Source organism: Aulonocara stuartgranti (genome assembly GCF_965226115.1).
Source record: "Aulonocara stuartgranti genome assembly, chromosome: 15".
Classification (NCBI taxonomy): domain Eukaryota; kingdom Metazoa; phylum Chordata; class Actinopteri; order Cichliformes; family Cichlidae; genus Aulonocara; species Aulonocara stuartgranti.
The window spans coordinates 3,777,016-3,792,938 of NC_138951.1; the positions used below are offsets into that span (position 1 = coordinate 3,777,016).

Genomic DNA, 15,923 nt, shown 5'->3' on the forward strand with positions numbered 1-15,923 from the left:
CCCTTGATGTCCCCCTGACAGGAACCAGATTGGGAGCCGCGCGGCGTCGGCGCTTTGGCTTTTTATTCGTCTGGCTCCGCCGGGTTTTTCCTGGCCTGAGCAGGCCCGGTTCTGAGACGCTGCGGCCCACTCGTGGAGCCAGCCTGTAGTTTAAGTGAGAATAACAAATGCTAGAAAAAATAATAGGCCTACAAAGAGAAAAAGAGACGAGCAGCACAATCCTACTATTGTTCGCGGTAGCTAGGCAGAAAGCACAGTCGAGCCACGTCTTTGGGACATTTTACTGGCTCTAATAAAGAGTGTGTGGTCCCTGTTTTGGAGAGGTCTGCCAGACTGACAGATATGCTCCACAGTAGTATTGGATGGTTCCGTATCATGTATTTTGACTTGTGTTACTTGGCACAGCTCAGGCGAGACCTGTCATTCATCATGCTTTTTCCGAGCCGAAAGTAGTGGGCCGAGTTGCTTATGATGGCATAGTGTGCAACACGTTGAATAAGTAATGGTAAAGGTGCTCCGTGGATAGTGGCGGACTCAGAGAGCCGTCACTCCAAAGAACTCGCACATAAAGTGACACAGTCGTCCAATCTGACACACGTTTAAATGTACGAGTGATGGTGTGTGTGATTTTATTAACAAGAAAATATTTATCCATGTCGGGGAGCAATAAATCTGTACATTACTTACTATAGGCTGACTGAATGTATTCTGAATCAGATGTTGCAGTTACACACATGTAGTTTAGCAGCAGGAGGTATGTTGCTTTACAGTGAGCATCTTTGTGCGGTCGTAAGGTTACGGACTTTTAAAAAATGCACAAGGATTAAACTTTCGGCCTGTGCTGAGGCAGCTCGTGTGAAGATTCAAACGCATTTTCTTCAATAAAATGCAAAAAAAAACAGAGGAGGTGAGACACGATTCTTCCCTCAAAAATTATTCAGTGTTATTTGCCGGATTTGTAGCAGACTCACATTCGCGTCCCTGGCTTCTACTGTGTGTGGGGTACAGAAACACAGTTTGGTCTGTGCTTAATCAGCTCTGTTTTTAAGTGTTCGCTCCTCAGTTTTCCAGCACAGCCCCGTGAAAGAAAAACGTCTGGTTGTGGGTGGCTTAGCTGGGTCACTGAGCCCACAGAGTAGAGCATTTCATAAGAAAGAGCCCACTTAATTCTGAACCATACATCGCATTAGCTGATTTACATGTGGACAGCTATCATTTTGTGAAGGCTTTGACATTGATAAATGAGGTGTTTTACCTAATAGCTAATAAAAACAAATTACAGGTCTTAAGAGAAAGGATGTTCTTCATTTGGCTCTGTTTTCTGTCTCTTTGAGGGCAAGAGCCAGATTGTTTCCATATGATTGTACCCTTCATTTGTTAAGAATACAGACAGAGATTAATAACAGGATTTTCTGATGACCGATCCATACTTTGCCTCTGAGTTAATTAAAGAAAAATGGTGGAAACTACTGGACATTAAGGACAAACGACTGCTTCATCTGCAGGCTTAGACATTTGTAATCTACACAACTTTTATTATTATTAATAAGTATAATATATAATATGCAGTATTACAATATAATTATATATTAAATCATTTGACTCTTTAGTGTTTTTTCTCTCCCTCCGATTCTCAGCATTTCCACTGTTTTCACACATTAAACTTCATTTATTACAGGAAACTAAAATCTCTCCACTATGAAAACATGACAAACACATAACTGATATTTATATCCTCCTAGCCGTACGCTAAGAGCAATAAACTTTTCTCAAAATTAGCAATACACAAATAATCTCATGGTTACTGTGAAACCTTGATGGTTTTCACAGCAAGACTGTTAATTATGCAGGGTATAAATGCCTCAGTGCTATGATTATGTGGCTGCTGCCCTTGTCCGCGATCCATCAAATACGCTAAAATCAAATTAGTGAAACTATAAACAATCTACTTATGGTCTGGGGGGATTTGCGTGGTTTTCTCAGAGGGTGCATTTTTGACACACAATGTTAAATGACAAATGGCAGGTCAGAGACAGAAACAAATCAGCGCTCTGACCAGAGGTTTTTTTTCCCAAAGAAAAAATATTAGCCCAAACACTACTTAGTAGGTGAGGGTGTGTTATTCTTAACTGGTTCGAATCACTACTGGACTCTGCAGGTCCCACAGAGCTCATATATAAGCTCTCTCAGGTTTCTTCAGTAAGGCGTGAAAAGGCTTCCCTTTTTGTGTCTGACTTAAGACAAGTCTCCCTCTATCCTCTGTTAAACATGCTGTAGCCCAAAAGAATAAGGCGGCCACATCCACAGCCCCACAGGCCATAATTTTCCACAAACTAAAGCAACTTTACATGTACACTGTGAAAGCTGTGCAGTCAGGTGTGATTTCATACTTCACTGTACAGCTACAGGTGGTAGTAAATTAGCACGCTGCACTGAGGGAGCTGCAGTTAAATAAACTGAAATGTACATCTTTCCCTTCGCTCAGGTACGTCAGGTAGGACACTTGCCAGAAATGCAGAAAATGAAAAGTCCTTCTGTGAATGTTTCATTTGAGAGATTAGAGACGTCACTTTTTAACCCTGAAATTAGAGAATTATGTTCTGTCAGAATCCTGCAATCATCTCATAGAGAAACAAAAGCGATACTTTTCCTGCAAATTTAATTTCGCTGCTCCATCCTTGCTTGTAAATGATGCAGGCATACATAATGACTGTGTAGTCGGGCCCGAGGTAATTTCAAGTGCCACATCCAATCAGCAATGCATCACAGCTTGGAGCGTAGTCACTCTTTCTGCACGGCCTTCAGCTGAGGTGATGCTCAACCGCTGAAACACAGTAAAAGTTACCAAGAAGAAAGAGTGAGGAAAGAGGAGGGGGCAGGGGGATTTCTGGGTAGAAGGTGCGGGGGGGTGAAAGAGCCTTGGATCCTGTGGTAAGTGCCAGAGGGACACGTTTTGTTGGAACACGGGTTGTGCTGAGTGATGGGAGAACGGCTACAGCAGTGTTTAGAAACACCAGTCGGCCAGTCTATTGCCTAGGAGCCTGGGTGTCTGCACAAAGCCCCCCCTCCGCACACTGCTCTAAGTAGGATGGTACATGCAGCCTCACTGCATACCACTCCTGCACGCCGCTAAAATTAGCCCCCCTGGAACCAGATGGAATTCTAAACAGAATAAACTTTTCTTGACTTGATTATATTGAGCCTTTCCAAGCTCCGACATTAAAAAGAAAGAGAGAAGGAAAAGAACGAGGGGGAACCTTAGAAGCTAATTGCTTTGGGTCTGGCGTGCACATTGGGCATTGTGTTGAGTTGAGACGCTGCAGTAATGCCGGAGCCGTTCCTCAGGCCGTGTCTCCCAACTGTCACATCTTCCATGCGTTTGCGGTGGGCTTGCAGCTCCACATGGAGTGCATGTGAAGCCACTAATTAAAAGCAAGCGATCCGTAACTGTCTGGCTCACCAGCCCATGCTCATCCATGTGGTCCCCATCGACTCTTGTAGACCCCCAGCCCTTCACAGGCCTCCGTTAGGCCTCTGCATGGGAGTGATTTGAAGAAAAAAATTTAATGACTCTCTTATAAAGAAAACACTGAGGGGGTAATTATGATTTTTAATTACAATTAATTTTTATTTGCCGACTTTGACACCGTCAGGGTGGAAAAATAATTAAACAAATTATTTTAATCATCGTATGAAATACTGTAATGGTAGTGTGACTATCTCTCATAAGCAATTTTAACCGTGTATGACAAAATCTGTATTACTTGTAATGCTTTGGATTTTAATCCTGTTGATAAGTCAGTTGTGATATTTAGTGTGAGTGGCAAGTGTGGTTTAAAACTACTTGTAGGAAATACAACAGTGGAGCAGATGGTGTATCTGTTCGCAGATTAGCTAAAGCAGCTCAGATTGTTTTAATAAAGAAATCGGTCAATAATAATTGCAAACAGTCTATTTCCATGCCACACATGTTGTCAGTAGTATTCCCTAAAACAGCACCACAAACACAAGAAAGTTAATTGCTAAGAATTTAGGATATGTACATGCTAAAACTGTAACTGTCAAATAAGCCGTTTTTCTTTTAAGGTGGAAACTTTTTTTGTTTTAGCAAAATTTGTTAATTCAACCTGGCAGTAAAAAGTAATAATAATAACTAAGTACTTGGTCTGAATATTTTACAATAAACCCCGATGTATGTGTTTGGAAAAAGAACAAAACACAATATGTACGTTTGGTTTGTAGTTACTTAAGTCCACTATTAACTTTTTACTTCACTGAGAAGAAAAATTAATCTTAAAGATGGAAAAATTATGACACCTATTAATTAACGTTTAAAATAATCTAATATTTGGCACAATGATCTGTGTGTATCCTGCAGCTGTAATGTTTTACTTCTCTTTATATTTTAGCAAATACAGTTTTGGGGGGTAAAAATGGATTTCATTCATTTGAATTTGACAGTACAACATAGAAGCTGTGTGAACATGCAACCAGAAGGTGACTTTAAGGTAAAGCAAATATAATTTCATTCAGTGTTCTGTGTTTATGAACGACTCACACAGTGGTCGATTTACAGATATGTTTATGATTTTTAACAATGATCAATTTAACAGTTGTAACTATGGCAATTCCCCGCAGACACTGGGACTCATCAGCAGCCAACAAACTACAATCCTGCACATGCTACTTCTCTTTTCACCTGCCCATGCTGCATGTGTTACACCGCTGAAATGATGGGCCAACTCATCTCCCGTGCAACATATTTATTTTTACAGAAAACTGTAAAAACAGAAAAATGTGACATTAATCAGTTCTCTCGGCGCGTGGGCCGTACACTGCCTCTTCACCACTGACAATACTTCTTCTAGTGTAGCTAACATTACTTTTTCCAAACTTATACAGTTTAATATTTACCTGCACCACTTTTAGAAACTGCTTAAATCACAGAAATACATCTTACTGTATGCATGGATAACATAGTGAACTCTCACTACAGTTTTATCTTGTTTTTTTACTACTGTTTTAATCTACTTATGAACCAGTCTTATTTATTAAGCTAGATCGCTTTCAAATAATGTTTTTCTTAACATATTTCTATAGCATTCACTCCTCCTGAACTAAACATACAGCGATTCACATTTTCTCTTATAATGCAAAACATATATTTAGCACAAAAATATACCTGCATGGAAATCACAGAATTTCGGTAAAGTCTAATAACTGGATTGGCACAGGCTAACAACTGGACCAACTTGGAAATTAGCTCTCTAGCTTAACATTCGCCACAAACAAGACCAGTGTTGGGTAAGTTACTTTAAAATAGTAACTTAGTTACATTACTAGTTACTTCTCTCAAAAGTAACTCAGTTACTTCAAGTTACTCGTTACTTTCAAAGTAACTAGTTACTAGGGAAAGTAACTTTGGTTTTACTCAGAATTCTCTTGTTAATGTGTTTCTTCCATAACTTTGCCAGTCTTCTAGCTTGCTTACTTGCCACAAGTGCACTGTGCCACCTACCAATAGAAAGGATATGATAACGTGCATATTTCCACGAGAGAAATCCCACGCCTGGACCGTCATTGACTGCTGCCATGATTCTAGCCTACGTCACAGAGTCATGTGCGCCTTTTACATCCAACACAAAAACTGCAGTCGTGGTGCTTTCGATTGTACTCAGAACTCAGAAATTCTGCCTTCTGAATAGGAAGATGTAGGTAACACCAGACTGCAGATGAGCTGCATACAGGGCTGGACTGGGAAAGAAAATTGGCCCGGGCATTTTGACTAGAAACTGGCCCACCATTATAGGAAAAATCATAAAGCCTTTGAATGAAAACAAACACTGTTGTGACAGTGATGTACACTGTTTTGATGGTATATATGCATCAATCTATCAATCGTTTGTTGTAAGATTCAGATAATTATTTTTTAAAAGCTAGACATTTTAAATGAGAATAAGAAAGAAAAGTATTTCTTTGTGCCCCCCATTCCCTGTTAATGCCCTACATGCCCCCTTGGCCACACTTTGCTAGATCCGCACCTGCACAGTTACCAGCTGTCAGCTACCTAAAAAAGGATCCTGGGGTTATTTGTCTCTCAGAAACAGTTCATAACTTCAACTCATTCATGTCACCTAAAAGGTAAACCTGTTTCTCCATCACCTGCTCAGCTCTGATGATCCAGTAAGGACATCTCCTGGTTTCATCTTCATGTTTCCCTCTCACCAGATAACCAAACCATATCATGACCAGCAGCTTTTTTTACAGCTGTGGCTCCAGCAAACATCAGCTGATACTAGAAATTAATATTAAATAAATTCTAACAACAGCTGATCAAGCTTAAACGTGCTGCTGTTGTTTAGCGCGACATCCGCTGGTTTCCTCTTTCGGCGCAAAGTGGGCGATAAACAAACAAGAGAGCCGATCAGCTGATCATTGATCAGTTTCATGATTGAAGTAGAAACGGGAGAGGGAGGGGGGAGAATGAGAGAAGAGGCAGCTGTGCAGCGTAAAGACACAGAATAACTCCAGCTTTGTGCCTTTTTCATTGTAGCTGAATTACGGGACAAACTGTTCCTTTTCACCTCAATAAGAAACGCGTAATATTTTCTCTGAATACCAGACGGGACGGTTGGCAACTCTAATAACTTATGAACAAAATAAAGTTAAACATCATTAACTTCATAGCACCCACCCAGCTGTATAGAAACTCCGTCATGCTAGCTAGCACGCAGTACGGAAAAAGTCAGAATAACGAAAATAAACTCCACCTAAACTTGGTTCATATCTGACCCAGAGAGACTGCAGGTCATAACTTCTTACCTGAAGTTCAGTTCACACTTGGACCGGCGGCCACCTCGGGTCTCTTTTCCTTCTGCGTCCCTTTTCCTTCATCCACCTGCTGGCCTCCACCACTTGCTAATGTTACTGAATCTGTGGAAACTCCGCGATGCCACCACACGAAGTAACGAGTAACGACCCTATCTAAATCCCAGTAACGAGTAACGCGTTCCTGATTTTGGCATAATAACTAGTTACCGTGCTCGTTACCACAATAATAACGTAGTTACTGTAACGCGTTACTTAATAACGCGTTAGTCCCAACACTGAACAAGACATTTATCATTAATCGCCATTGCTGTCACTTTTAGAATCTCTGTTTTATATTATCAACCACCCAGCTTACCTGTAAAAACAGAAAAATGTGACATTAATCAGTTCTTTTGGCGCGCAGACCATACGCTGCCTCTTCACCCCTGACACTACTTCTTCGAGTGTAGCGTCAGCTACCGATGCGTACGAGACTGAGCGCCCTCTGCTGGCGGAACTTATATAACAGTAAAACTGACATTACAGTGGCCTTACTAAAAGAAAGTGTCTTTGAGCATAAAATAAAATGGGGGGCTACTATTTTCGTGTCTCTATCTTTAACATAGTGCCACACATGCAAGCTACTACTCTTTAAAAGCCACTGAAGCCCGCCTCAAGAGGAGAAGAAAGCTGCTGCTCCACCCAGACAGGCTTCTTTCACTGAGTCGTTTGGTAGTGGCAGGCAACGTCCAGGTACAGACAGACGGTGCACCTATCGTGTCAGTGTCAGTGATCTGTGCTCAATTAGGCTTCAGTTTGAGTGTTGTTGTTCCTAATAAAGCTAAAAGCTGTTTTAAATTTATATAAATTAACATGCCAACAAAATAAACAATGGAATGCCACAATAAATAGCTATGAAAAAAATCAGGGCAGAGTTCAGCTTAGAGTGAGATTACATCGTTTTATTAAAATGACGCTGTATGCTAGGATGACACTTACGTACTCTTTTTAGATGATTTACACTGTAAGCAGCAAACTTTGCCTAACCAAATGTTGGCCCATGAGCGACCAATGATGCTGAGTGACTCAGTCTCATTTGTTTTGACAGCAGACAATTATTGACTAATTCATATATTTTTATGGCTTTTATTTACTTCGTTACATTTTCCACCAGCTGTGTTTTTATTTTTAATAACACAGCATTTTGTAGAAGATGGCGTCTCTCGCAGTGTACTTCAAAGAGCTTCAGTGCTCTTTAGTTTGACCAACTGGTTTGCCCCTCTGCATTTGTTGGTAGATGAGTGTGAACTCTCCTAAGGTATTGGTATCTGGGATACCAGGCTGGGTTTTATTTGACGGTGGGTTGGAAAGGAAATCAGTGGTATCACACATCACTCACTTCCTTTTCCACTAACCTTGCCATAGATGACAACGCTTGTTACCATGGTAGCAATAGACAACAAAGACTGAAGCAGTTTTAGGCTCAAAATGCTGAGAAGAGAGAAATAGAAAAGAGAAGCATGAGAAAAATAAAAGTCTCAAGCCACCCCTCATTTATTTATATTTTGCTTCCAAGGAGGCAGACTTGTGTTTTTTGTTAAACTGGACTTCTCCGTGCTTTCTAAAAGGTCTTTCAAAGTTCTTCAGACAGCGGCTGCTTTTTTGCTCACTTTCAGTCCAAATCTTGTACCTGATTATTTTCAGAGGAAGCTTTTGTATGTTAAGCAACTCAATCAATTACTCAAAACATTTTAAAAAATGCACCTAACTCAAGGATGAACCAGTGTTATAACTACACATAATAGGCAAATGGCAACATTAACAGAGTTTAACAGGCATGCCAAAGGTCATTCTAGATGAACTAGCCAGAAACGTGGCTCTGTTGGCATGGTGTGCAGTGTGTCCTTAAAATGTTTGAGTAAACTGGACATGCAGAGGACAAAAGAATCAGAGGCAGGCCTAAAACAATATCTATGGCAGATGAACAGTATCTGAAAAGTCATGTGTTGTGGAAATTGGGAACTTTTTCAGCATTATGTAATGCAGCAATACTGGAGTCTAAAAGCACAGTTCTACATTACGATTTCAAGTTTCTGTCAAATACTGTAAAAATATAAAAAAAATCTGTACACAAAGAAACTTTAAGTGCACTTAGAATACAACACAAATTCCTTTAATGAAACAACCCACGGTTGGTGGAGAAGATGGAATGGGACTTTGACTTCCTCCAAACAGTGACTTTGATTACCAAGATTTGTTTGTTTCTACAAAATGACAGCTAAAACCCCAAGTCCTTCTCTAAACCAAAGACTCACTACACTCCAAACTCAGTTCAGTGGTTGGCCACCTACAGAACAGGAAAAAAAAGAAACAGTGAGGGGAAAACCTCCTTTGTATCAAAGTCTATCTTCTTGTGACTCCCTGGCTCATGTTTATCGAACGCTGATTTTAATGCTCCATTTTTATCATGGCGATTAGCAATGTTTAGTAATCACTCAAACCAAGACTTCCCCTTGTCCGTGCCAGTGTAAACACTTGTCATTTCAAAACAGCTTCATTTGGACAAAAGGGAGGACATAAATTTCCCTGTGAATGTCATGTATTTTTTCTATTGTTTGCTACATGATGCAATGGGTTAGTGTTTATGGGGAAAAAAGCAGTAATTGCAATATCAGTCATATGTGAGCCATGACACATGTGACCACCGTGAATCAGCCTTTTCTCTCTAAAATCCATCCCGTCACCGTTTTTCCGCCCGTCGCTGGCTCAGTTCTCTGCCACGCATTTTACAGGATCCCTTTTTCCCCCCAATAACCTCAGTTTGCTTTGATTACTTTAATCACCTTTGAATCTAACCAATTTTCAGAGCTTGCGGTAGCTAAGTCCAGGCCTACTGTTCCTGGTGGTGTGTGTGTGTGACTGGGCGAGATGCTCGGAGGTGCTGCAGTAGCTTTGAGCAGGAGCTGAAGAGTTTCCTCGACAGTAGGAAGGAAGAGGTGGGGTGGGGGGTAATGGCAGTAATGTGAAGGGGAGAGTGAGAGAGCGACCCAGACGGTGACTTGGCTGGGGTCGGGTGTAAACACACGCACAGCTGGCAGACAGATGTTCTCAGACGAGAGCCAGTCACCATTTCTTTGGTTCCTTCCTCTCTGCTCACCTGACGTTCCGCTAATTCAGCAACAAGGACAAAGCTTCAGAAATCATGCACGTGCACATGTACAACTGTGTGCAGACATGTTTAAAGTACACAATTCAATGTGCACAAAGGCAAAAAGTCAGGGTGGTGAGGGGGTGGGGGCACAAAGAAACCAAAAGCTCTGGTTACTCCAGAAGTGGCCTCCACTCCTCCTTTGGTTAGCTGGTTGAGCAAGTGTGTGGTCGATGAGAGAGAAAGTATAACGTTTCCTATTCTCTACTTTACAGGAGTGGTCTGGGAGACTCATCGGATGGGATTTTAAAGGGATCTTTCAATGCACTGACATTCATGAACGCACTGTGATTACATTCCTTTCACCCTTCCTTTTTTTCTCTCCTCCCTGTCTTTATTCACTATTTGCCAGCCCAACAGGATGGACAATTTTGTGCATTTTTGTGGATTTTCTGAGACCCCTAATCAAACTTTTAAACAAATGAGCTCATGATGTAATGGACTGGAGAGATGCAAGCAACAACAAAACAAACTTTGCTCTACTGCTAGAGCAATAAGCAAATGTTTACACCCCGGCAAACCCTTTAAATATTTACCAATCTCAGTAAAACAGTTGGGGATTATCCTGTATTGTTAGAACGCTGAGAAAAGACTCTCATACTTTCCATATTTTCTACTGATTCCACGAGGCTGAAAACAAGAAGGGGGATCAGATTAAAATCTCTTTGTACATAAACTACCCATTGACTCACTGTCTTCCTGTCGGAAGGAGCAATTAGCTCTCCGAGACAAAGATCTCAGACATGTTAAATGGCTGAAAATAAATAAATGTGGGTATTGCTGTTAGACTTCGGGCCCTGTTTCAATTACAGCAGAGGCTGTGGTCTGTGTCTCTCACTGAGCTGCTGGCTCCTTCGAGCTTTGCTTCTATGGGGACTTTTTAATTGCTATGTTTTAGCTAAGAGGGAAACAGAGAGGGGAAATGTACTGTATTCATCTTGGCCTCCCACTATGCTTCACTCATGAAGGCCTGGGGTGATTTGTCTCTTTAGCGCTGAACGCCGTACAGTGAAGTACAGTGCTCCTCAGACAATGCATTCATTCTTCCAGTGGTGAATGGCGATTTTCTTCCACAGGTCTTTTTTTTCTCTCTGTTCAGCAGATTGATTTATGTGACATAATTTATTATGACCAGCTACCCGAGCTCCTTCAGTTTCAGGCGGTAAAACGATCTAGAGATTTGCTAAAATCACAACACCTTCAATATAAAAGCTTTTGACAAAGTCTGCACTTGATATTCATCATTAGATTAGTGGCTGGCATCTGCTAAGCCTTATATAACTGATAAAAGTAGTCTGTGGCTCTTATTTTAAGGATTGCATTCCTCTTCAAACATTCCACACAATCTGCTGAAGTTGGTTATACCTTCGATGGAGCGTACAGTTTCAAACTCCTCACTCAGTTTTCGCTCTTTCCACATGCAGCCGATGGCAGCCATGTCAACTATCAAAAAGCGGCGTCTGCCTGCAGTGATGACTGACGAGCGATGGTAGCCAGATCTGGGCGCGCGCTCTCGCTCTCTGCATCCACACATGTGGATCATAGAGGGAGACCAGATACACACCTCCTGATCTCTCTGCTCTCAGATCAACACATTCTGTCAGCATCTCTCTATCTGTGCCTCTCTCACACTCTATCTTTCCTGTCTATTCACCGTGTTTAGGCAGCTCCATCAATCATTCGCATTCAGAGCTTCACGAGCCGCAAATGTTTAAAGGTCCCTTTGTCCCTTTGAGAGTGGGAGCGATGTGAATTTCCTCTCAGATCCGATAATCTGATGATGGTTACGCTTTTTTGCTTTTTTTCCAGGGATTCTGCAGCCGTTTTGTGTCTTTCTAAACCCCTAATAAGCAGCGTGTGCCTTTTGCGGTGATGCTTATACCTTTCACCCTTCCCCGTCTCGGCGCATTGCGTGATTACACGCAGGCAGATGGTTTGAGTTTAGGCCCCTGCCGCCACTCACTAATATCAGACATGCTTTTAATTTTTTCTCACATCTTAATGGACAACAGCACTTTGCACACTGCCAAGCCTTTCCTCTCACACTCTGTTTATTACCATATTTATTTAACTGGATTTAAGGAATGAGGCAATTTGCCCCTGCGAGGAAGAGACAGATAACGTGAGCGGAGCACAAACTCCACAATGAATGGGCGTGTATTTGAGTGTGAAGACTGCGGTCATGACATCTGTCAAAGGCTTTTCGTCAGATAATAAACGTCACTGCACTGTGATCCCAAACAATAAACCCATTTTCTTTCTTTTTGAAAAGTCGGGCCTCTCTCTCAGGTACCGAAGTGTCTTCCTGCCTCTGGCAACGCTGGATCAAAGGGCGTTTTCCTCAAACACCCAGCTAATTGGATGATTAATGATTTTCATCTCTCCGGGCTTCTATTAAAGAATGTCTTCACACATTGGCTTGACCCCAAAGGCCACAGGATTACATTACTTGTGGTCATCTTTATTTTTATGTTATGCCTCCGCAGTAGTTGCAGTATCACATTTCACTACAGTGGCCCACTCGCTTACTGAAAGATAAACGCTTTTTGTTGACCTAAAGTGGTTTGCTTACGCTTCATCAATTGGTCGACCGGACAAGCAGACGTTGTGGGAGGAGAGACGAGGGCAAATAGCTCAGCAGAAGTGGCAGGAACAAAGACTGGTTTATGGCGTGTGGCCATCAGACACGGCTATATCAACACTGTTCGTCAGGGCCCAAGAATAGAGCGGAGGGCTGAGTCAGCCTAGCAGCAGCTAGCCACAGCGAGCTGAAAAGCGAGAAATGTACTTGCAAGAGGGCCAGATGCAGAGGAAAATGGGGGGAGAGAAAATAACCCAAGGTTTTGTTAAAAGGAGCTTGTTAAAGATTCCTGCTGTGGGATTTACTTTTTTGCCATTCACCATTTGACTCCATGATTCCACTCTTGACCCCACAGTACACAAACACAAATGGGGAACTTGGCCTTCACGAGGGCCCTGTTTACTGGAAATGCTGCTCACCAGGGACAATAAAGACTTATGATGCATACAAGGCTCCTAATGTAACTCCCATACCCACGCATGCATGTGCACGAACAGAAGGAGAAATGGGATGATAAACAGCGTGCATATGTCGCCTTTACCTAAATAAAGACTGACTCATTTTAAGGTCAGCCACAAATAAAGATGCCAAACTTTACTGTTCTTTAATGAAGGCAGGAATGAAAATTTGTCTTTGTCTCGGATCAAGGTCTCCATAAAAACCCACATTAAACATTCAGGGGAATTAGATTAGGTGAGGAGCACAAATGGAAAAAGGCAAACCTATTAAAGTGCAAACATATAATTTATGTAGCTCCTGTTTATAGCAACAGGACCCAGCACTGTCATCGAGCTAACACTTAGGGGTATTGTGCGGTGGAAGGACGAGCTGTTTATTTTGTTTATCGCTTCACTCTATCGAGTGTATACGGAGAGCATGTGTGTGTCTGTGTGTGTGAGTGATGTGCACACACGTTTTCATTTGGAAATGATCTCCTGTGTTTTTCCTGTTGCAGAGCACAGAAGCGTGTGGTGTGGAAGCTCAAAGATTTCGCCCACATCAAGAGAAACCATCCGGCCTTACAGCCACAAGCCCTCCCTCTCCTCCCCCCTCTCAAGCGTAATAACAGAGCCATCAAATAGCCATATTTATAATCTTCGAGCGGGCCAATTTTAAAGTGGTCAACTCCAGAGGTATAGGAATTGTTGAGAGCAATTTGCGGTTTTCATTCTTAAAGAGGCACCATCCCAGTGGCAAATGAAATAAAGTCAGTTTCCTTTTTTTTCCATTTGTCTGTATGAAAGCTGTGTTCAATTACATCTTTGGCTTTTATGCTGATATTACTTCAAAATGATTTATTTAAATTGTGTTGGGCAACAATTATTTTATTATAATTCCACTCCTTGTTTGTGTGCCACAGAAATCAGAGCATTTATCAATTTCCAAAATGTAAGGGTGAGATTGTGCCAGACTGGTACAGCAGGCTTTGTGTTCACATGGAACTAATTACTGTTTATCTTCAGTAGCAAGTACTGTGTGTGTAGTATTTGTTATCTTTTGTCTTAACTTTATCGAGGTTAAATCAATCACTTTATCAAAAGAACTTTCTCCAGTGTTCATCAGAAACACCAGTTGTCAGATTTGGAAAAGGGAAACTGAGCCCAAGCAAACAGCATCTGGTTTAGCAACACATTGTGTGCAGAACCAGCAGCAGATCAGCATACATGAATACATTTCATCTGGTCATTATTGTGCAGTTATGGAGCCAGGCACTCCTGCCAGTTTCCAGCCTCCTGTCACTTACCAATATCTGACACTGATGAAAAATGCAGTGTGTTTCGATCACCATAACATTACTACTCCACTTTCTCTATATGTTGAGATCAGATGACTTGCAAGTGTTGATCGAGTATGATAAATGTGCTGCTGTGTTTTGTTTTGTTTTTGTGGACTGATTTGGCCTTGGTAATGATTATAGATGACTGGGGTCAATCACTTGCACGTAACATGTTCAGCCAATTACAGATAAAGTTACTTTTCATTTATCTAATAAACACAATGAAGCAACGTGGCATGAACATATAGATTACATAAAGTGAGTCTGACGGTCAACAAAATCAAGGTCATGTAAAAATGTCCACCCCAGGTTATATGACAATGTTAGTGGTGCATATTTGTAAACAATCTGTAGCTAATTTAATCCCCATAACTTAGAGAACCGCTGAGGTCTAGGGTCAAAATTTCACACTGCCTTGCTGCTTATAAGCCACGGAAACAAAAGTATTTTCAACATGCACACCTCTGCATAAAAATAAAACACAAAAGCTATTTGTTGCTGCAGTACAGAGGTCCGTGCCAAATAAACCTTAACATCAGCTTTCACAGGAAATATTCACAGTCATTCCAAGCAGCATGTGTCATCAATAAAGAGCTTTTAATTACAAAACATTGGCAACCAGTTTATTAAAAACAAATTACATGTTGCTTGCTTGAACCCATCCAATAGCTTTCTTAATACTTTAATAGTTGCTGAAATATTTTCCATTTCTTTAATGACCTTCTGTGTTTAAAGACATGCACAACCTCCAGAAAACCATTGCTATTATTTTAACATGACCGTCAAGAGAAATGCAGCAAAGTTTCTTGCGCTCATACTGCTTGTGTAACTTAGAGACAAGCATATACACTGCATATGCCTGAATATCAGAAGAATGATAACAAAGCTGAATTGGAAGTAACAATATATGGTGCAATGCTATGTTACAGCTAGTTGGCTAACTACTCTGGCTATTAACATAAAAAGTAAATGTTAATTATAATCTCTGCTTTGTGCCATTACATTTTTACTGTTATTTACCTTTGCCTTAATTCAATACCATATTACATAACACATGAGTCAGCAAATGAGCCAACTGCAATTTAGACTTTGAAATTATTTTGCTAGCAATAACATTAGCAAGCAAGACGCAATTAGCCAGCTAGCTATAACTTTGCTAATGCGTAAATCTGTTGGTGGTTTGTTTAAATTCAAATTCAAATTCAAATTTTATTTGTCACGTACACAGTCATACACAGTACGATATGTAGTGAAATGCTTGGACAACTGCTCGTGACCTAAAGAAAACAAAACAAGGAAAAGGCTATGAATAAGATAGGAAATAAATATGAAAAATTAAAAAGGGTAAATTTAACTAGGAAGGAATAAAATATAAATTAAGGTTAAAAATGAAATAACTGTACAACACAAATTAGAATGAAGGGTAAATTTAACTGGGAAGAATAAGATAAAATATATAAATTAAAGTTGAAAATAAAATAACTGTACAACAAAATACACAATACACAATATAGAACTATATAAGAATGTATGAAGAAATCTAAATA

The 15,923-nt window shown here is 40.8% G+C and overlaps 1 protein-coding gene across 8 annotated transcripts in view; it reads right to left on the reverse strand.

Moving 5' to 3' along the window:
* The window catches only part of runx2b (RUNX family transcription factor 2b), a 124,646-nt gene that overhangs the window by 84,915 nt on the left and 23,808 nt on the right, over positions 1-15,923 (reverse strand). For 3 of the 8 annotated variants that reach the window (XM_082506083.1, XM_082506081.1, XM_082506080.1), the window contains exon 1: positions 6,823-7,162. The exons of 2 other annotated variants lie outside the window; for them this stretch is intronic. Coding sequence is in view for 1 of the 6 variants with exons in the window: in XM_082506085.1 (XP_082362211.1) it covers positions 7,187-7,211 (25 nt within the window). In the remaining 5 variants the exon portion in view is untranslated. Of the gene's footprint in view, positions 1-6,822; positions 7,163-7,186; positions 7,259-15,923 lie in introns of those variants that run through there. 3 more of the 8 variants (XM_082506085.1, XM_082506082.1, XM_082506077.1) reach the window with 3 other exon arrangements.